This window comes from Synchiropus splendidus, chromosome 17 (assembly GCF_027744825.2).
Source record: "Synchiropus splendidus isolate RoL2022-P1 chromosome 17, RoL_Sspl_1.0, whole genome shotgun sequence".
Lineage (NCBI taxonomy): Eukaryota > Metazoa > Chordata > Actinopteri > Syngnathiformes > Callionymidae > Synchiropus > Synchiropus splendidus.
In genome coordinates, this window is record NC_071350.1 from 8,763,304 (window position 1) to 8,786,389 (window position 23,086).

Here is a 23,086-nt window from a genome sequence, read left to right on the forward strand (position 1 = left end):
CCGCTGTACAGTCAGCTCAATAAGTCTGCCATGCTGAAGGGGAATGAGACGCAGCTGGTGCAACTGGATCCCTCTGAACAGCAACTTCGACCTATGGATATGAGCGCAACATCCCTTTAATCTCAAATGAGTTACTCCCTGTTGCATTACAAGCGAACACTTGCATGAAGTTTCTGCAGCAGATTGATCACGCGGGAGCGGAGCTGAGGGCCCCAGACAAATGAAGGAGCCACTGGAATCGGCCTCCTCATTAGGAACTTTAATATGGCTCGCTGTTGTTTGACAGTGCATGTGTGAATGATGTGCTTGCAGTCAGATAGATTAAGCATCGCCCGCGGCTCTGTCTTCAGAACAGCAGCACAGAAACCCAGGACTGGCACAGACCCACAGATTAAATGCATCAATCTCCATTACGTCCAAAATGGAGGGTTTAAAGGCGACCGCTCGGCCGGGTAGTTTCCTAAGTGTGACGTGAACTCCGCAGTATCGCGCCTGAATACAGGCTTTGTTGGGAACTATCCCTGAGTTTGCCATTCATAACCCAGAAGGAGAAGCTTGGAGCAGCCGCAGGAGATGCTTGTGTTCGGCGTGATGAATGTCTCCATGTGCTTTTCATCCTCACTGGCATCCAGTCCGCCGCTCTGATACCATGGTGAAAACTACTGATAGGACTATTGTTGCTCATATTCCTGTTGGGTTTATCTCATCCTTCCCTCCCTGCTGCTGCCGCTGATAGACAGCACACTGACGTTGACCTCAGGGCCAGAATAAGCTGCTTGAGGAAGGTTTTACAGTCTCCAGTGGCACTGGAGTAAAGCAGTGGAGATTTGAAGTGATTCCGTTGAGGTTATTCCCAAAATATAGCAAAAAAATAAGCCCATTTTGAGATGAGTATAGTGAGTTTGGGGACAAAGTGGGGGAGGTCACATGGTTTGGACTGGGGGTGAGGTAGCAGGTGAAAGAAATGAATGTGATGGATAAAGATGTGAAGCAGACAGTTGTGACCAGGAAGATGTGATGGGAAATGCTAGACAAGGCAGACAACTGGTGTTTTAGTGACAACTCTTTGATGTCATTAACCGGGAAACTAGTTGAGCTCCAAAGACATCAGACCGTGAAACTCATGGTTTAAAGTCTTGCTTCTTTCGTTGCTTTTTTCAACCGATTGTGATGTTGAGCACAACTGTGTACTGAACAGAAGAGCAGCGAACCAGAATGTTTCACACATGTAACCGTCATGGGCTGAGTGACGTGATCGAAATCTTAAAATAAAAGTCAAGGAGAAGTCAGTCAAGGTATATAAATTCGAAGCTAAAGAAAATACTTGTTGGCGAGAAACACATCCAGCCCAAGCTCCAGGGTTCAGATCACCTTCGACTGGTGAAACCTTTCCAGTGCTGTCATCACCAGGCTGCAGAGGAGTGTCATTCTCGACAAACACCCGCCTGCAACGCATCTAGAACACGATCTATGATGAATAATTCACACGAGCCTGGTTAATGGTTTCCTTTAAATGCCCATCATGTTTGTTTTAATCCTTGCGGCACTGCACGGCACCAGGTGTGGCACAGTGCCGAGTGGCATCAGAATCAGAACCAACTTTATTGCCATGGCCAGTGGGGATCCCACCAACTAGGAAAGTGCTTCGAAATAAAGTGCTCTCAACAAAATAAAATAAAATAAATAGTCTGGATTAGCATTGTGTTACTTCAGTTTTGACGGCTACTTTTCAGTTTTTTTTATTGATACCTGAATAGATATATCGAAAGATCAGTAAACACTCGACACTTCTCACTTTCACCATCACTTTTTGTCATTCTTCTTTCTCCACAGTGACAGAATAACTTGACACAACTGTCCTACTTTTGGCATCAATCCAGGACTCAGTCACAGGGTTTATCTTCTTGTGGATATAAATGTAAAAATTGCTTTCATAAAGGTGTCACACCGTTCACATACGGTTGCGTTGAGTTAAAAAGTGCAAAATGTGAAGTGCAAATAAACCCAGTTGAAATCAGTGAAAGAAGAGCGAAGAGATGGTGCTGTAAGGGGACTTTTTGAATGAACCCCACGGCTTCTACTTCATTCTTCAATGTTTTTTTTCTTCTCAGCATCTCTGGGTTCAAGTGTCATAAAGAGGTGTTAGCAACAGGAGGCATCCATTGAAGCAGATACGTGGATGGGAAGCTTGTTACGCGACACCTTCCCAGGACACTGTCAACTTAACTTAAAGAAAAACCAAAAGCCTCCAGATCACAGAAAATCCCAAGGACGATAGTTTTCCCTGAAGTCCGCGAGACAACCACACGTTATTAACAGTAACTGTAAAAACATAACTCTGAGCGAACTGGAGGGCTGGCGTATTTTCTTAAGCCCGTTCCTGAGGATGATCTCTGAAGCACCATCATCATCATCTCCTGACAGCAGCCTTTGATTCTCTGTCACTGTATAACAGCAATGAGGGTCGTGTTTTCGCTCCGATGTCTCTGTTGCGATAGGGGAGGCCTGGTTTCAGGGGTCAGTGACGGACCTCTGGCAGGACTGTGGAATGTTGGAGATCCTGTTTCATAATTCCAACACTTAATGGTCCTGGTGTGGATTCATAACTATGCTGAAGGAAACATGTGGCTCTGACTTTATGATATGAGGAACAACAGTTTAGAATGGGTTAAGATCAACCAGTTTTCATGTGCTAAACAGCATGTAGCATTCAATATTTGATGATATGAACCGCCAGGCGTTTTTTATTAGAAAAAAAAGCACAATATCTGATGTTTCACAGCATTCATGGACTCCATTTTTTAAACCAGTCAAGTTGTTTTTCAACAATAGGTGGGAATTTAAATTTCCTGTAGGGGCAGATTGACTACTGTGACTGTAGTGAGGAGCTGTCAATCCAAAAGAAGGAAGACATGAAGAAAAAGAGCCTTAATATTATGGACAATCTCATATGATATACTGAATTAGCAAGAACAATATGAAGAAAAATAAAATCTCACTTTTGGTTAAGGAAATATGGAAGCATAATTTTGCCACGGCTTTTTTTATTGTTATTATAATAGCATTTATTTTATTTTTATTTTTTTAAAGGAATTTATTTGAAGATTCAAGACTGGACAAAAGCTCAAAACATTTTCTCAGTTTTCCTTCAATTTATTTTGAGGGATGAGAATCACAACGAAAAATGAAAAGAAGGAGGAGAAAATTGTGGCCTAAAACAAAAAAGTTACTTTAAACGTTATTTTAAGTTAAGCTGTTGATAGACAAGAAGAAACAAAGGTTTGGTAGCTGTCAGAAGCTTTTGTACATGATCAGTTCTGGAGGTTTACATGACTGCATCACTTGTCTGCCCAAGTGTGACACTAACCGTGGCACATATAAACATAACTGGTCAGCCTGAGGCCTCATGTCCAAGGTGAAAGACGGTTATGTGTGACAAACTCACGTGATATAAATAACTTCTTTGAGCATCAGTGCTATATTTCAAGGGATCCCCTGAATGATGCGACAGAAATGGACTGGTAGGAATGGAAATTTCTTGAATTATGATGCTTTCTAACTATATTTTGAACCTGCCTGATGAGCTAGATTCGGTGGGTTAGGAGTCGTCCATTCGGGGCTTTGCTCTTCAGGTGACCCACAATAAGAAAGAGCATTATAGAAGGTCAGAAAACCGACCTCAGGCTTCGATAGATATTTCACCGTGTGAGATTTTGTGGAGTCACGATGCAAGGTTAATCCTCCCACCATTTCATCAAACTAAGGATTAAAAGCATGGTGAAAAAAAGAATGATTTCGCTCTCCAGTTTGGGCCCCTGCTGCGCCTCCAGTCTGAGGCAAGCCTGCTTCCCTCTATTTATACCAGAATATTATTAGTTCCTGAATCACAACATTTGTTTGGGTGGGTTTCCAGAGGAGGAAGGTCGAAGTGGTTGCGGCCGCAGAGCTGGAACACATTTGCGGACGGTTGATCTCCAGCGGCACCTTCCATGTTGCTTCCCCCCATAGAGCAGCTCCGCCAGGAGGCCTTTAGAATAACACCCCGGTCCCGCAGCAAAAATAATCCTCCCGTATCACACAATAGGGGAGTATGTGGATTTTGTCTCCAACGCAGCTGAAAAATGTGCTCATTGATAAGAACCCTGGCCTCTTTATCCATAAAAACAAGGATGCAGGTTCCACAAGTCTGGTTCTCTGACTCTGAAGGCTCATTCTTCACAGACGGAGAACCTGAACTGCAGTTCTCTGTAATACTGCAGTGTTAATGAGTCACACTGTGTTCGCGTTCCTTCACAAGCTAAACCACTTCAAGTGGTCTCAATTCAATAATTCCTCCAGTATTAAAACTAACACCATTGTTTATTTCTTCTGATCTGGAGGCAATTTCTTCTGCTTATTTGAATTGTAATATCCCATTTTTTTTCACCTGGTTTCAATCAGCTTTGGCAACATTTTAGCTTTTATCATTGAGAATTGATCCTCCAAAATCAAATCTGCTCCGGTTACGACGACTTGGATTAAGCATAAACAGAATTGTATTTTAGTATTCATGTTCATAAATAAACAAATAAGCCAGATAAGACAGTTGCTGAGGTCTATTGAATTATTAAAACACGCAAACTTCAAGTTCAAAGTTCAAAAAAAAAAAAGTCACCTTACAGACAGGAGACGTTTTCAGCATTTAGGAATTATCATCTCGATAGAAGGTCATTTTATGCTTAAAAAATATGATATTCATTTACAATGGCATTTTTGAAGACGTTGATAGAGGCTTTGCGCCATGTGTTCAAGGGACACAAAAGGCCCAACCGATCACACACTGTTTAACCAATGAGGCGTCAGCTGAAACAAGCAACGCCAGACTGACAGTCAACTAACTACAGCGTTCAGAGACCCAGTTGGTGGAGCAAAACCCAGCACCTCTCCGGCCCTGTGAGAGCTAGTTTGGACACCCCTTATTTTTGGAGTCAAATTTATGCATATCTACGGTCATTTTTCTTCTCTGACATCCGCCTAAAATCAACCAATGAGGTTAAAGAGGGAGGAAAAAAAAGATCCTAGTCACCATAAACAGTTGGCAGACACAGATTAAAGGACACCTCCTACTGTAGTGCAGCAACAAAGGGAGGTTTCTAAAGACTGGTGGAGGACTGTATTTGGACCCGCCATGATGGCTGATGGTTGTTTTAATAGAAAAGACGGCCCCTCACTACCATTGCATTGTAGCTTCTTGTACGTCTCCTGCTGAAGAGTTCATCCTCCTGTTGTCGCTTCACGATAGTGTGCAGTGTCAGTTCCAAACCTCCTGCTTTGACCTCAACCAGAGCCAGGACTTTGTAATGCTCAAATAAAATCAGCATAAACTCATGAAAGCGATGTAAATGTTGTCTTAAATCTGGATAATTCATGTAAATTCTTTTAAACAGGACACCCTCTTTCTGAAGTGGTGAAGTGTTGATGTGGGAACTTCACTGGAGCGAAAGCCGACCAGAGACAACTTTGTGCTCATGAACTAGTTTGTTTTATTGTCTGTAAATCCTCCTGCTTTCTTCCCATCAATCCCTCGCCGTGTTCGCCCTCTCCTGCTCTGAATATTCACGGCCAGGTTTCTGAAGGTTTTTATGGAATCTGCGCGGTTGCCAAGATATTTTTATGAATTCATTAAAAAAACGCAGCCAAATGTTTTTGAAGGAACTAACAAGCAGAGCGACTCCACGTTCAATAATAAAACGGAGGAGAGAGGTGAGAGGGTCAGGGTGAGTCGGCTATTAGCAGCGTGTTTATTTGAAGGGACCAATGTGAGGCTCCTGCCCACTGTTGCATGCTGGGAGAAATGGAGACCTGACTGTACCAGCCACTTGAATCTAAACCATGACAGAGCGTTCCTCGATCACCAGTCGGTCAGAAAATGATAAATAAAACGCTAAATGTAAAAATGCTAAAAAATGCCAAATATCCATTACCACCGATGTCCTCATAAAAGGTTCCTGTGACGCATTCCTGGCATTAAAATTTGGCCTGTCAATAGATTCAAATAGGCAACTCTGTAGTTTAGGCCGCGTCCCATTTCTCACCTTAACACTAGGTTTTGTGCGTTCATGTGTAAGTGTAGTGTGCCTCCTCAGATCCCTTCAAACCGATGGAGCTCTGAAGCTAGCTTGAAACCAAGTGGGAATATGAAGTGTGGAGAGATTTCCAGGAGGTACTTTATTTAAAAACAATGTCGGATAGGACAACTGGTACATTTTTGTTACAAGGACTACTCTTCCGTTTGTTTACTTATCGTATCACACGGTAGCGACCCAAATGGTCTGCCGTGTCCGACAACATGAACAGTACAACATGTATGTTTTTATTTCCTCTTAACAAACAACAGTCGGCTAGCATTCAGGCTAACGTTAACATCCTCATACCGCTAACAGATCTATCATGGCGGCGAAGCCGGCTTCGGCTCCGCCCATTTCTTCTCCGTTGGTCCACCAAACCAAGTGAGATGATCAGTGCTGATGTAAGAGCTTGCAAAAACGATGGAGCTGGCATTTACAAAACGTATCCAACACTGGATATGCAGGAAACAAAACACACAGCGCGGTAGCAAATGACACGTTGTCTTTACGCATGACGTCATGAAGTGTTGTCCCAATTCTTTGGGACGTCAATCTCTCCACCTCCTCGTCGGAGGGCACTTCACAGTGGAGGGCTCTCCAAACCAAGTGCTAGTGTTAGGGTGAGAAATGGGACACAGCCTTATTCACAGTATACACAGTAAGTATATTTATATAGCTACATCTCTACAACTCAGCATGATGTTCTCTTCTCCACTTTTATCAAACTTTGGAGGTTACAGAGATGTGAGGGTGATGGATATCGGTTCAGATGGAGGAGGCGAACTTGCTGTAGCAACACCTGACAGCAATTACTGTTAGAGGAAGAAGACGACTGGAGACTTTTGCATCCCTGGATGACGCAGAAGTCAGCCATCTATGTTGCATGAGGCTTTCACAGCTACACCATGGGGTTGCGCTCCTATAGGTTTCCCTCTTTGTCAGTCAGATTTTCACTGAGTCAAAGTAACATATGAAGTATCGTCACAATAAGAGGTTTTGTGTGTGTGTTCTCATCCTGCTCCAAACTTCTTCTTTATGACCACCAAGTGCTGCTGAGGTGAAATGCTTGACTCCTTTAAAACGCCTGTGTGTCAACATGCACAGCACAACTTCTGCATCAACACTGGAAGCACTTGATGATAGTCAGTATCCAACACCTCAGGAGTGAGAATGTGTTGGTCCAGCTAAGCTCTGGCGTCATCCTTATTTGGCTGAAACTTCTGCAGCCCCAATAAGAGAACAGCCTGAGGAACATGAATGGATGAGTGAGTTCAAACCTGAACAGAAACAGCAGAGTTGCTGCGAGACTGACTGTCTCTCACCTGCAAGTGTTTCTAACTGAAAACATAAATATAACTCACAGTGTTTCCTAAACAGGAAGTCGATGGAGCCTTGCAGATACATCTGCTTTTTCGGAGCCTTTGAGCTAGCTTTATGTGCACCAAGTGAGCGCCCAGATACATGGAGCTTTGAAAGAGCAGCGTGGCAGAGCAACATCCCGCACAGAGACAGTTCACACTGTTGTTTGGACACTAGGTTGAAGTAGCTCAGGCGTCGTCCCCTCCAGCAGCGACGCCCCCAACATCCTCACTACAAGTTACCACCAAACTCAGGACGTCTTCTGCCTGTTCTCCATCCTGCGTGGCTGTGTGTCACTTGTTCAGCAGCTCACACGCCAACACACACCTGGCCACCAAAGGTCCCCCAGTCACGCCTTGTTTTCCCGAATGTCGGGACATGTGATACACCTGCACAGTGACCGAGCTTGGTGTCTAAAGTTCTACCGTCGCATCAATCTGTTACTCAGCGACAGGTTTTGTCCCAATTCTTAAAACTTGGCGGAGACTTCAGGAAGTAGTGAAAACTTGGATCTGCTTTGTTTCTTTACAGAGCAGTTTTATTGTTGAAATAGAGCCAAGAGACAATTTGTCAGTCCTGTTGAAAATTGGAAATAAATCTTGACCTCAGCTTTGGGAAGTGGCGGCGGAATAACACCATGAGCAGGGATTTAGTGCCTCGGCGGCCAGAATGCGAACGGAGGCAGGAGAAGAAGGAAGAAAAAGCTTTTAGAGGTCCAGTTCTGGTCGAAGCAGTCAGCGTTTCCAGCTATTTCAAAGGTGCTGAGGGCAGCCAGGAGGACATTCCTGCCTCTTTGATGGAGCCTGCAGGCTTTAGCAAATCCTCCGCCGTCGAGTCCGACCTGCCGGTGGATTTGGAGAAAGGTGGATCTTGGCCTGGAGCCGCTCTTGGAAGTCTCACCTCAGCTACCTCACACTTAAACAGGCACTAGCTCTCTCACACGCTCCCCACCTCCCCTCCGCTCACTTCCTCCTGCTCCTCGTGAGAGACAATGAACTTCAGATGTGTGTAATTGTCGCCGGGATCTAAAGGCCCGGATGGACCTGTGATGCATAAGATGAGACAATTACACACATGACAAGGTAATTAGCCAGCAGGAATCCAACAACCTTGAAGATTTCCTCATAAAAAGCGGCTATTTCGGTGATTATCAGTGACAGTAGCCATGTGGGTCCCATTACCAGCTCACACAACAAGAGGGTGTCTTTGGTCTCACGTTGAGTCCGAGCAGAACTTTCCCAGGGTGGACAGTTGGAGCATTACGGTGCCTCGATGGGACCCAACAAGAAATCTGGGCGTTTTCCGTGAATGACATGAACCGACTGTAATTCCCCGCAGCTAACCAGAGAGCCGTAAATAACCAGGATATATAGCTGTTGTTCTAAAACCTTACGCTTCATATAGCTCCTGGTCCCAGAGGGGGGCTCAATCGCTTTTAGTTTTATGGAGGAAACCAGAGTAGCCAAAGGAAACCCAGCACTTAAATTAAGTTTAGTGGCCCAAGCTCACACCGTTGGAGACGTTTTCTTAACACAAGCCTGACAAACCTTCAACAGCCCGCATGACTCTGATGCACTTGCATTAAACACGTGCTGTTAATAAAGCTGCAATTTCAACAAAACACATGAGCACTGTTGTGAAGACGAGACTGTGGGAAGTGTAGGATCACAGCAGATATCAGTGCCGGGCTCCTGGGAATGACCTGGCATGTTTTAAAGTTCGGATGTTGACTAGTTTTGTCTTGCAGCAGATCGGCTTTGTACTACAAAGGGTCTGACATGCAGGACTTGACTCATCTTGAGGAGAGCAAGTCACTTAGATGCACACTGAAGCAAGACATGTTCCAAAAACATGGTCTTTAGAAACAGAGGAGCCTGATTTGTGCTCCCCAAAAGGAACCATGTCTCAACTGCTGATGCTCCTCTCACGTCCATAAAGGCTTCTGTTTCCCCTGCTGAGCCAATACAACCAATATTCCTATTCTCTTCCATCTGACTGGTTCATGTCTGACAGAAAAACTTCGATGCCACCTTAAAAAGTCCTCTGAGAAGAGCACATTAAAAAAAAAACAATTTTATTTTATATGTTCATATCAACAGAATACATTTAAGTTTTTATTTTTATTTTTTACATTTTTTTTCCAAGACAGTTTCCTCTGCCCAACTCAGTCTGTACTTACTGTTCATTCTTTTATTTTTTTTTTTACATTTAATTTTTTTCCAAGACAGTTTCCTCTGCCCAACTCAGTCTGTACTTACTGTTCATTCTTTTATTTTTTTTTTTACATTTAATTTTTTTCCAAGACAGTTTCCTCTGCCCAACTCAGTCTGTACTTACTGTTCATTCTTTTATTTTTTTTACATTTTATATTTTCCATGACAGTTTCCTCTGTCCAACTCAGTCTGTACTTACTGTTCATTCTTTTCTTTTTTTTTACATTTTATATTTTCCAAGACAGTTTCCTCTGCCCAACTCAGTCTGTACTTACTGTTCATTCTTTTATTTTTTTTTACATTTTATATTTTCCAAGACAGTTTCCTCTACCCAACTCAGTCTGTACTTACTGTTCATTCTTTTATTTTTTTTTACATTTTATATTTTCCATGACAGTTTCCTCTGTCCAACTCAGTCTGTACTTACTGTTCATTTTTTTTTTTTTTTACATTTTATATTTTCCAAGACAGTTTCCTCTGCCCAACTCAGTCTGTACTTACTGTTCATTCTTTTATTGTTTTTTACATTTTCTTTTTTTCCAAGACAGTTTCCTCTGCCCAACTCAGTCTGTACTTACTGTTCATTCTTTTATTGTTTTTTACATTTTCTTTTTTTCCAAGACAGTTTCCTCTGCCTAACTCAGTCTGTACTTACTGTTAATTCTTTTATTTTTTTTACATTTTATTTTTTTCCAAGACAGTTTCCTCTGCCCAACTCAATCTGTACTTGCTGTTCATTCTCAACCATCAGATTTCAGGGCCTGATGCCTGAACCTCGCTGTAGCTTTAATTACAGCCGCCACGCTGGTGCTAAAGCTAAACAGCTGCAGCGCAATTTCATCAATCTTCCATAAGTGACAGTCACACAATATGTCGTGCTAGTGATCCGTTTTGCTCCAATTACAAGGAGATACGCGGGGCGCTTCATATGATCACTGAACCTTGGCTTGAGAGAAACTCGGGGTACGAAAATAAACCATTAAAATCCAGCGCAGATGTGAGTAGTGACAGCGAGCCTGGCCTGGTTCCTGAAGACGGACCATGCTCTTCTGAGTCGGACTCAAGAGGTTCCATCACTAAGTTGAAGAGAGCTGCTTTGGTTTTAAGAATAAAACCTGCCACTTTTTGTGTCAGAACAGTCAATAATGCACTGTTATGTTTCATGCGTCAACCAACCATGAAGCATAACATAACATAACTAAGCATAATGGAGCCTCAAAAATATTAAATGGCTATCTCTCTAGAACATATTTCCCAAATTCCCAAAGATTTTTTAAACATATTTTACCCCCCTCATTTGTAGTTAAAAATACTGCACCAAAAACAACACAGCAAACTATCAGTATGGAAACATCATATATTGATATTTTCTTTGTATTTAGTTTGAAGCAAGCTGGAGGCAGTACTTTCCAAGTTTCGAGAACCGAGTATTTAGTGACTTCCTCGGGCTGTAAAGTTGGATCAGTAAAACTCATGTACTTTTGTGCATTTAAACTACTGCAAGTACGGATTGATGTTTCAGTCTTTTGTGGGAAAATTATTATTAATGTCTGCACAGCTATACATTAATAATCTCAGTTTATGCCATGCGAAAGTGACGGTTAGACATGAACTCAAACTGAATGACGAGTCAGTTATTACATATACATATTCTTAAGTTATTATATATTGTTATATTAAGTTATTATTATTAAGTTATTACTCCAAAGCGCAGTGTACGCAGTGAGCTAGTTGCGAATCCTAACCTTTAATATAGTCAAGATGGCTGATCCTTAAAGTAACAGACCACCTTCGACTCAGGAATATGTTGAGGAGCTTCCATTCAAAATGCAGTGCTGTATAAGTGAAAGACAATATCGAGGAATACACCTGGTTTTCTGTTTTTTTTCCTATGATGCCCTCAGTACCATATTTCTAAATCTTTATTGCATCATCATGATCAGGTCATTTTTGCTGAGTTTCTGCACTAGAAGATGCCCGAGCTTGGCCAGGAGCTGGGTCTGAACATCTATAGCTGTCTGGTGGTGGCGTCAGGACTGCAGACTGCCCGTCATGATACCCTGGATCTTGTTCCTGACATTTTATCCTCTGAGTTTGGGATCTCCACTGGTGCTGATGGGCCTGTTAGAGGTGATGACCGACTCTGTCAGGTCTGGTTTTTTCAGCCAATGCAGCCAGACACTGAAGGTATTATTTTCACACTCTATAAAAGACCCTTCTCGTCGGATGCCACGCAGCTGCCTGTATCTTTTGGAAGCGTCTCAGCAGGTTATTCGGAAAAGACCGACGTTGAAGTGGTGCCATGACATCAGAGCCATGAATCAATCTGATCTCCCTCAAAGGCATAGAAAGTGAGGGATTCCCAGTAAGGAGAGAAGAGTGAGCACATCAATGGAAGTGAATCTACTTCAAAACATGTTCACCCTCCACACACAAAAGCTACTGTACAAAAGCGAAACACTCTTCCGGTGAAAAGCTCATCTCCCCTCTCGTGTTGTGATGCGGCTCTCGTTATTGTCGCCGGAGGCAGAGTGGTGTTCCTCCTTTGTTGCAGGGGAGAGGACCTCTCAGCGCGGGGATGTCAGGTGTCAGTGGCGTCAGCCAAAAGAGATCAAGATGGGAACCCTGGATGACTGGAAGCATAAATCCAAAACAAGATCATTCAAGAGGAGCATGACATCAGTTCTTGTGCTGCCGACTTTAATTTCACGAGCACTTTTGTCCGGGTGATATTATCCTGGAGTGCAGTTCATCCCCGCAGTATCAGAGTCACTGCGTTGGACTTGATGATGCGAGTGGAGAGAGACAGCCGTGCTTGTAAAAGCCAGAGTTATAGATGAACCAAAGAAAACACTTGAGGTGAAGAGCAGGCTTTTATGGCTGGGATGACCGCCAGGCACATTTCGCCATGTTTTCGGAGATGACTTAAACAGATGAAGTGGGTCAGAGTTTAGGGTGGATCGGCCGAGTCCCGGACGCGGACAGGTCTGGGTCAGCACCTCCATCAGGGTCTGCACGCTCAGACAGGACGCCGGGGCCGGAGCCTCCCCCTGCAGGCTTGTAGCGCCGTTCCCCTTACGCCCGTATTATGACTGTAATCCAGCCATAAAGAGCCGCAGCCTGAAAATGAGGTCTCTGCTCGCTAATGAATGAGAGTGTACGTTCAGCTTTTGTGTTGACTTTAAACCGCAGAGTTGAGCTGCGGCCAGGAGTGGACACCTGACTCCTGCCGGCCTCCGGTCCCCGGTGATGAGACTTAAATGCAGGGCATTCACTGAGGGACTCGCGCTGTCAGTGATCCATCCAAAACACATATTCTAAATGCAGTTCAGGTATGAAGTGAGAGACATCCCAGAGGAGCCAGGCCAACACAAGATATCTTCTTTGTCCGTCTCTCTTCCCCATAACTTTATGTGATGTTGAAACCAGCTCCTCAGAAGTAAATGGGCTTTTCAAAAGCCAAACCAAGCTGCTTGGCTTTGAGTTGGTAAGGTGTAAGATCAAGATCAGCAGTTGTTTTTGAATCAGACTTTATTAATCCCAAGGGAAATTATGTTCGTAACATGCTCTGTACTCAACTTATCACAATAAATTAAAAACAAATAATATTATAAAGTGCAAAAAAAGAAAAAAAAGCTATACTAAAGAGCTTAGAAACCATGTGAACAGAGATAAATTGTACGATTTTATTGCCACAGGAAGAAAGAACCTCCTGTGGCGCTCGGTCTTAGAGTTGGGTAGTCTCAGTCTTTTGGTCCATGTGCTTCTGTATTGGACCAGGACCTCATGGAGGGGCTGGGTGATGTTGTCCAGGATGCTCCTTAGTTTCAGGAGCATCCTTCTCCATGTCCAGTCCAGTTTCACCCCCACCACATCACCAGCTTTGCGGATGAGTTTGTTTGCCCCAGCAAACCACAGCGAACAGAATTGCACTGGACACCACCGACTCATAAAACATCCTCAGGATGGTCCCGCAGACGTTGAAGGATCTGAGCCTCCTCAAGAAATAGAGACGACTCTGTCCTTTTTTTGTGTGCTCAAATTAAGACAAAAGTGTTATGTTCTGTGTTTTCTTGAGCTTTTATTTTGTTATTTTCCTGTCTGTGTTTTTCTTTTCCTTTGTTCCCTCCAGCTTCATGGCAGCGGAGCTGGAGCTCGTCCGATGATCAAGCTCGCTGATTTCTACACCTGGGTTCCAGTCTGCGCTGCCAGATGGTTGTTCCACGCCCTCCGGTAAAGCTCACCTCGAGATCTGTTTCTTCTGCGTTCTTTGCAAACTTTCTACTGTGCGTGTCATTTCCGCTGCTTCCTTGTTTTCCTTCTTCTTACTCATGTCTCATTTTTCTTTGTTGGCTTTCATTTCAACATATTCCAGGCTGAAACCATTACTTATCATCACCTACCCTTCCTTTAATATATTCAGATTCTCAGTGAAGGTTGACCATGAAAATACTTCAGTCCGTCGCTGAAGACATCCCTGTGCGCGCCGCACAAATCCCAGTTCTCGGTGAGTTCCCAGACAGACTCTGTGGACAGGATCATTTGTCCTTCTCTTATTTGTTATTACACGATACATAGAGACAAAGTATGACAGAGACTCTTATATTCCAATAAAAAAAAGAAGGAATCAGGTCAGTCATCACAGTTTCAGAAGATGATTCATGTCTCGTGAAAGCAGAGACGGCTCCTGTGTAATGCTGCGTGTGGAACTTCATCCGTCGGCTGCAGCTTGGAAGCGTGAGCAGGACCTGAAGTAGCAAACTCCTTTAAAAGAACGCGAGGTGTTCGGAGTGTCAGAGCGTCATTGATCAAACCCCTGACAAGCAGGCGGAAAAGTATATCTCCCAAAGCGATTAAATGCAACTTCTCAACACAGGAATTAACTCGGCTGCAGTCCTCTGCCCAAGAAAACAAGTTCAACGCGACAGAGAGGCGGAATATGACTAAGAAGTGTGTTTGTTATGACTCCCACAAGGAGCAGCGCGGTCATTCATCTGTATCGCGAGCGGACAAGCGCTTGAAGACGAATGTCAAACTGGTTTATTTGGTTGGTATGTTTTTGTACTTTACATTGACTTTAGGTTTGGAGTTACATAAAAGCAGGTGAAAGATGGACGACGGTTTTATTCCGGTTTGAGCAACGGTATGGGTTTCCTCTGGGCACTCCGGTTTCCTCCCGCAGGTCAAAAACATAGAGAGGTTAACTGAATGGTCTGCAGGTGTGCGTGTGTCCCTCTGGTGACCAGTCCAGGGTGCCCCTCGCCAAATACGCATGGGGCAACTTCTATGGTTGAAGAACCCTTTAGGTCAGTGAGCCTCAACCTTTTAACTCAACTCTTGACAATTGCAACGTGGCACAGGGGGTTGCCACTTTAAACCGTTTAAACATGCCTTCAAAACAGCCTACAGATACGCCACAAAACCAAATATGAAGTGCATGAAATTTTTTTATCGCCATTGTGTTAAATCCGGCCGCGATAAATCCATATTTCAAGTACGACTCACAGTATTGTTTGTTTAAAACTTTCTTCTTCTTGGAAATCGTAGGCTCTTCTGCCTCTTCACTGAACCATTTTCCCTTGGCAAAGAAATGGTTGTTTCCTACATTGCGAGCATGTGGGTTACATTTTGGCTCCCATGTGACCGAGGCTTAACCCGAGAGAATCCTGTCATTTTTCAAAATAAAACGTTTTTCAAAATAAAAGAACCAATCAGCTAATACTAAAAAACGGCGGCCTGGTGCTAATTGATCCACGGACCGGTACCGGTCCCCAGCACAGGGGTTGGGGACCACTGCTTTACGTGATGAAAAACTAAATATAGAAATAAAACTGAGGACAAATGAGTGAAGATGAGACAAAAATCTGAACATAAAAAGACTAGAGGATGTGATTACATTGCATACTTCTAATATAAGAGATAAAAAAAGAAAAAGAAACTGTATTTTGTGGAAGGCTTAGTTGAAATGCTGAAACACAAAGACCATATGAGGAAACAGATGAGTAAATGAATTAAAATGATTTTCTGTGTTTTAAAAATAGCAGAAAAGGTTGAATTTCAATGGGAAAATGCACTTATTTTCTTATTTCAAGGATATTTAATATGAATGTATAGCATTGATTAAAAATGTATGAAAAAAACTTTATATAATTAAACAATGTACAGCATATCTCTCTCTTATTGTTAGGAAAACAACAACAAAAGCACAGAATGAGAATAAAAATGGCAGGTATGAAAGTAATGTCCAATAGAATTTATAGTGCCAGATGAAAAACGTCCTTAAAGTATTTAAATAGATGAACACTTTCACGTAATGTATTGAAACACTGATATTTTTGTGTGTCATAAGAGCTGTTGCAGTGCGTTCTGGGACTTGACGTATGAGTGGTGGGGCTGCTTCTCACGATGGCCTGCTAATAATGAAACTATAAAACCATAGCGTGATGTTTGTCCGGGAGTTAACACAAAGATCCCTGGTCTCTCCTCCAGCTACAGCTGTGAGGCTGGTGGGAACTTAAAATGCTTCAGTGACGCCACAGTAGACTGTTGATCTTCTCCATCGGCTATCAGTGTTCCTGACTTACTTTTCCCAAAAGATTCTAAAAATAAATGTGATGATCTCACAGGGCTTTGTGACGGGTGTCACCCGGGTGACTGATGAGCAGGTAGGAGCGACGAAGACACCACTATAGGATGTCACCCAGCCTCCAGAGCGAATCCGATATGACAACTGGGTGACTGAAGCAGCGTCGGGGTTGGGCTTCCCCACTTCCTGCCGCACCATATACCCACATTTTAACGTGTGACAAGGTCTGTGACGGATGCATCCGGTCGACCCGACTGAGGAGCACCTGCTGCTGTCACTAACATTCACCGCTGCTGACTTCATCTGCCGTGGTTTGAAAGTCATGTGGTTGCAGTTTCGATCAAAAATGGAAACACACATCTTTGCCACAGACCAACACACCTCCCTGGTCTTCCACAGCAGCCGTGCCGGTGTGTATTTTGTGAGGTGCCAGTGATGATGAACAGCACAAGAGCTCTTAAACAAAGCATTCGCTTTGTACTAGTTTCCTCAATTAAAAAAAAAAAAGTACAATAATAATCTGCAAGCTTTCAAAATCTCCATCCGTCCACCTGCTCACACGCAACACAGAGCTGATGTTGGCATCAATACGCCTGGATTTGAGGGGCTTCGGGTATTGAAACACTGAAACTGACTTGAAGCTTCACAGTAGAAAAGCAGTTAAACAAGAAGCACATTGTGTGACTAAGACTAGTTAGCGCTTCCCGCAGCCTAATGTGGACAAATTGATGCATTACCCACAGAGCCACTACAGAGGAAAGGTTGGACTTCGCTCAGTCAAGTGCATAATGAGGTCAAGGAACAAAGAGTCTGTGAGGCGATGAGTCACATGTGTGCGGCTCTCACCGTCAGTGCAAAGTCAGAGGCTGTTAAGTTTAAACCTGCGAGATCAAGCAAGATTTTCTGTCCTAAAATTATGCTGTGAGCAGCTCAGTGGTCTCCAACTGAGGAGCATTCGTCTCGGACTCGGAGGAGCTGATCCTCATCCTGACTGTAGATGGCTCTAGGCCTCAGCTGATCTCTATAAAATTGAATCTTGCGGAACTTAGAACCAGGCAAAGGTTGCTTCTGTGGCCAAAGTGAACCAACATGCCCCACTCATCAACCACGAATGCAAGTGTCAAACACGAATCTCCAGACGTTAAACCACATCGCTGACCTGCAGTGAACATCAGTCCTCACACCTGCACTCACCAACCTTCGCACCCATCCTCATCCGACATCTGGATGGCAGCTCCGACTCTGGCCGGAGATTTACTGGTGAGCTTGACTGGATCCATCATAGCCGTCAGTCCAACGTGACCCTGTTTTTCCTCACCGCTCTCCTGATTTCACACGCACATCGCTACTTTCAAATCCGCGCAGCAGGCCACGACTGGCACACTTGACGGATGGGTCTTCAACTGGAAGAAAAACGTGCGCACCAGGCAAGCAGGGAGATTTATCGATCATCAGGGTGAGAAAAGCAACAGCGTTCTTCTATAGCTCATGTTCTATCTAAGATAAGTCCTTGAAAATGTGGTCTTGAGTCCATCATTGAGCTGTAAACAAAGATGTAGAGCACAGGTGGAAAATGATGTGACGGAAGTCCATCCCTATATGACCGCTCAACTTATGAGCAAAATATGTTTCATTATTGAACCAGCTGAAGAGATTCTATGACATCAATTTTCTTTCTTTTAGTCACGAAGAACACAGACTTCTGAGCGGGCGTCATGAGTTCATGCCATTGGACTGCAAGTCTTTAATAACAAAACAAACCCTCCATACAAAAGCATATGTACATGGTCTCTTACAGATCAAAAATGACTTCATGGAAATGATCAAACAGGTTTCTGCCTTTAGTTCTTCACAGCAGGAAGTGACAGGGCAGGAGTGAAATTGACGGCGACTTGTTCTTGGAAAGACGAGGTTAAGAAACTTCTTCAGACAGAGCAAATGCAATGATGAAAATGAGCCCTGCCCGGTCCTTTCTAACAGCTGTTTGAAGACCTGAAGGCAGAACTTGTCGTCGGTACGTCATGTACGAGGGAATGAGGTGCAGCTTGTTTTTGTCACGAGTCCCACCTCACATTACCGGGTCACACAGCTAACAGGTCATTGGTGGAGCGACCACAAGCACACAATCTGCATCTGAAATGAAGACGTTTGACATATACAGTCACGGGTGAAAGTACTGGGACAGTGTAGACTTCCTATCAACGACTTGTTTGGTCAGCAGAGGTTTAGTTTTGATGGGAGCCTAATCCAACACACTCAGCTGCGGTTCAGTTCATCCCAGGACACACAACACATACAACAGCACACACAGATAACCGTGAAGCTAAGAGCAAAATTTGGAATGTTGAAGGAAACCAAAGTGCTCTGCAAAGATTCCGGACAGTATGCATCCTTTTATTGTTTATTAAAAACACAAAAAGAGATTAACAATATGTGATTTAATTTCTCATTAAAAAAGTTATTATTTAGGTCCAATGGATTAAAATACACAACTGGCGAGTGTCTGCCCCAGTACTTGCACCACTGCATTAAAATATTGATGGAAATGTAGAGATCAAGTGCAACACTTTTTTTTTTTTAATAGATCCAGTTTGAAGTCATATGAGACTCCATAGCGCCCTCTCGTATGTGCATTGTATCGGCCCCCTGTGCAATACTTCCCACTCCCCTCTGTTTAAGCGTGTCACTTGTCAGAGTTTTTCCGCGGCCGGCGGAAGCTAGACATGTTCTCATTGAGTGCATAGATCCGCCTGGAAAACTCTTCAAAACCAGCCACGTCCAGCTCGCCCAGAACCTGTTCGTCACACTCCACAGCCACAGCGTGGTCCACAGGGATGCAGCGGTAGTCCTCCATCCGAGCCTCTTCTTCTGAGCCCAGGCCCAAGCTGGTGGCCTCCGTGCCGATGATCTCCTCGGCCTGCTCCACCGAGCAGCGCATTTCTGCTGCAAGTCCGGCTATCAAAGAGCCATTCATGACCCCGAGGTGCAGCCCGGTCGCCGACGCCTCCTTCGGTTCTGCTTCAGATGAAGAGTTGGGAGCGAGTGAGCAGCTCACCTGTTGCTCCTCAGCCTTTTTTTGGTTTAAGATGTTCTCCTCTTTGCCTTCCTCCGCCTCGGTGGCCGTCTCCTCCGACTCCTGCTGTCGCACCTCTGCGTGTTCAGTCAGGTTAAGAGAAGCGATGCCGGCGTCCAGGGAGGAGGACAGGTGTTTGGATGAAGGTGAGGGTGGAGCCAAGCCTTCCGCTGGCTGCTCCTCCCCCATGATGGCGCTGTAGCTGGGCGGAGGATTGCTCTTATACTTATCAGCTTCTGAGCTCGCTCGTTTCCTGAGCCCTCTGTCCGGGGAACTGGTGTGGCAGGGGAAGCCGATCTCAGAGGTGGCAGACACGCTGAGCTGAGACTTGGAGGGCACAGGGATGGAGCTGGAGACATATTGCCTGTCGCTGTAGGGTCAGAGAAATGAGAAAAAAGTGAAACCTCAGTCCGGGTAATAATCTCTACAGGAAACTTCAACGTGTCCTGAGAGAGAAGGGAAACACACTGAGGCTCTCGGTAGACCTGCTCGATCTCTTTAGCACCTCTCCAGCCGAAACCCTTCCCCTGGTGGGGGACAGAGACAGCTGCACGGCTCTAAATCACCAAGTCTTACAACACTCACAAAGCATTTGTGCAGCTCGCGAGAGGAACACACTGCAGCTATGCTGACTGGGAGCGCAGCAGGCATCCACCCAACTATGTCAGACATTTTCCTACATAACAGATAACAGACTCACAATACAGACACTCTGACCCGCCTCACAGCCCGGGCCGTAAATTTACTTCAATGGGCGCCTCTTCCGATCGCCAAGGCCATCTGTAATTCAACGGTGGACTTCACAGTTTGCTTAACACGACCACTCTGCTCTCACAGGGTTCAGAGGTGACGGGGCTCTTCTGGGGGGGTTCTTGAGAGGACCGCATGTTGGTGGTGCGGCTCTTTCAATTAAATAAAGTTTATCACGACCAAATATTGCAGGCGAGTTCGATCTCGCGTCACTCAGGCAGCAGCCATTAAAAGAATAAGTTGACGTTTATTTCCACTGCGTACAAGCCCCCGACCAGACAGGCGGTTTTACAACCCAACACATGACAGGTTGTTAAAAGGGCCCTGGCTTTGACCCTTCAGACACCCTGCTGAGGTGATCCTGACAGAGTTCACTGCACGGACACTTGTCATAGACATAGCATGGCTGTTGTTGTTGAGAACAGCTACAGACTGTAAATTCAAAACACAATCTCAGTTGATATCTCGTGCCCTAACTGTAATGTACCCGTCCCGGTAACTGGACAAAAACAGGTGCAAGGGTGAAGGTCAAGGTTAAGAAAACAGGCTTTAATGACCTGCGTTGCTCTTAAGTGCACAGAGAAGGACTGGATTGTGCTTTCCTTGGCGGAGTCAACCACACACATCATTTTAAACAGAAGGAATGGACTCTATACGGACATAATTCGTTTTACAGCCACTGTGAAATAGTACTTTTTTTTAAACATACATGAGGATCACAGACCAATTAGGGACGATGAAAACCCAAGGACATCGCCAGCTCTCACAGAACGGGTGCTTTTGCATTCAAGTCACACAACCCAGCGTCAGGGTTCTCATACATGGAATAGTTGGGTTTGCCACTGTGAAAGACTATACACAAAACTGTGAGCACATTTAGTCAGTTTTTGCATCGTAACTTGACCTGCACTGAATGTCTTTATTGTCCGTAATTGTCCATACCAGTAAGTGTAATAACCCATTTGCAAAGCTGGACTGTACCAGCATTAATGGAAAACATGATATGCACAAAGGAATGGAAACCTAATGAGCGCTTGTATTGAGTATCAAGGTCTGGCCTTCAATTGAGTCTCTGTATCGGTACAATTACCACGCACAAAGCTGAACTGAGCGTTTAGGAAAGATTTGATTCTGCCAAGTCTCGGAGCGCTCATTTGATTTTCTTATGTTACAAAGATTACATGCCTTTAATGTGAGGCGCTAGGACACACATGCGGGGTCAAGGCCTGCCTGAGTTTCCACCAAGCACGGTCAAGAAATGTGATCTGCTGAATAACAAGTCCATAAAACATTGAATTATTTGGATGAACTGAAACTAAAATAACATTGTTACTACAAGAAAGGCCAAACCAAAATAATAAATGTAATGGCAGCTTGACAGGTGAGCTTCCTCCCGCACAAAAATCCATTGTATGTTTTAATATAGCTATTGCATTTTAATATCTCAATATTGACTCTTTATGCTGGGATTTGGGGTAATTACACTGTAGCACTTCCTCCGTCTTGTGCATTTTTTATTTTGTCCCTTATAACTCAGAAATTAAAAAAATATACGGCCCTTATTGAGCTATAAAAGTCATGAGACAGATTTTATATCGGAGACATTTGTCTTTAAGTCTCACAGCTTGAACAGTTAACAGGCTAGTGTTGTTATTAGAGGATGCTATGTAGCTTAAGCATTGACCGGAGAACTGCGACCGCATCTTCAGCATAAACTTGTTCAGCAAGCAAAAGCAAAGTATCAGCTATTTGAAGGAAAATTCTGTCTAAGCATCAGGACAAATGCCGACGTAGCTACACATTTAGGCAGTTTAGACGAGGATTTTCACCAACGACACAATTTAAAGGGCGAAAAAAACAGCAAGTACAATCGTTGCATGTTTGGTTTGGACAGGAATTGACTCCAACATCACCGCCAGGCCACTCTGACTCATGAGGAGCTGTCTATGTTCCGCGCTCCACTTGAAGTTCTAATTGTGCGTGTCTGAGCATTTTTCATCCCAAATGACAATTTGCTGACATAATGTTTTTCACTTTACTAGCAGTCAAAACAAATACCAACTTGCTATAAATAGCTTTGCGTATCTTTTTCCGTCATGAACGTATCAAATAGACTACTTGATTGGCGGCAAATCTCCAGGAAGATTAATGGCTTCACTCGCTGGTGAGATAACACCAACATACCGGAAGAAATGATGATGGATTTTTTGAAAAAGGAGAAGAATTTGAAGCATGCCAGCAGCTTGGCATACAACAAGCTGGACTCTGATAAAGTTGTCTGGAGACTTTGGGAACGTTCCAAAACCTGATGCAGAATACAGATGGTAAAATGACAAGATACTGGCCTGTGATGAACGACGCACAGCTGCGAGGAGACAGTTAACCACCACTGGTACTACAGCTACCCACCTATGGAGAGTTTTCACAGGACCCCAGTGTCTCTCAGCAGCAGCCTCAAAGCCTCCTGAAAACGCTACTGTGAGGCTGTAACATCCAACAGGGAAGGTCACGCTGATCCAGAAATAGACTTTGAAACTTTGTCTGGTCTTTTCTTTTCCACTGCTTATGTAAAACTAGGCATATTTTTAGTAGAAAAATTCACTCAGCCAGGGCCCCATCTCGCTGCACAACACGCTCATATCCAAAACTTGCAAAGAGGAGCCAGGAGTATAGGCCAACACACACAACAGGAGATACGACCTGGTTGTCTGATGTGGTCAAGAGAAATCTGTGAGTCGACAGGGGACTAAAATTCAATATACACAGGAGTGAAAGTTAAGTTCCACTTTTGCATTAACAGAGAAAGAATTTTGGGCCTTATTCGACCACAGAAGAACATCTGCATGGTGGTGATGTTATTCTACTCTAGCTTATTGATGTCTATTCTCGCCCTGTGTCATTCATCATTTTATCCTACATGTAGTTTCCAAAAGTAACAATGCTAGAACACTATTTATATTCACTTTTTATTAGGCGATAACTTTGCTACACCCATATA

The 23,086-nt window shown here is 44.0% G+C and overlaps 1 protein-coding gene across 1 annotated transcript in view; it reads right to left on the reverse strand.

Annotated features, from left to right (window-relative positions):
• Nucleotides 1-17,781: 17,781 nt before the first annotated feature.
• The window catches only part of uvrag (UV radiation resistance associated gene), a 59,126-nt gene continuing 53,821 nt past the window's right edge, over nucleotides 17,782-23,086 (reverse strand). The window contains exon 15 of the mRNA XM_053846797.1: nucleotides 17,782-19,708. Coding sequence (XP_053702772.1) covers nucleotides 18,949-19,708 — 760 coding nt within the window. The 3' untranslated portion in view covers nucleotides 17,782-18,948. The remainder of the gene's footprint in view (nucleotides 19,709-23,086) is intronic.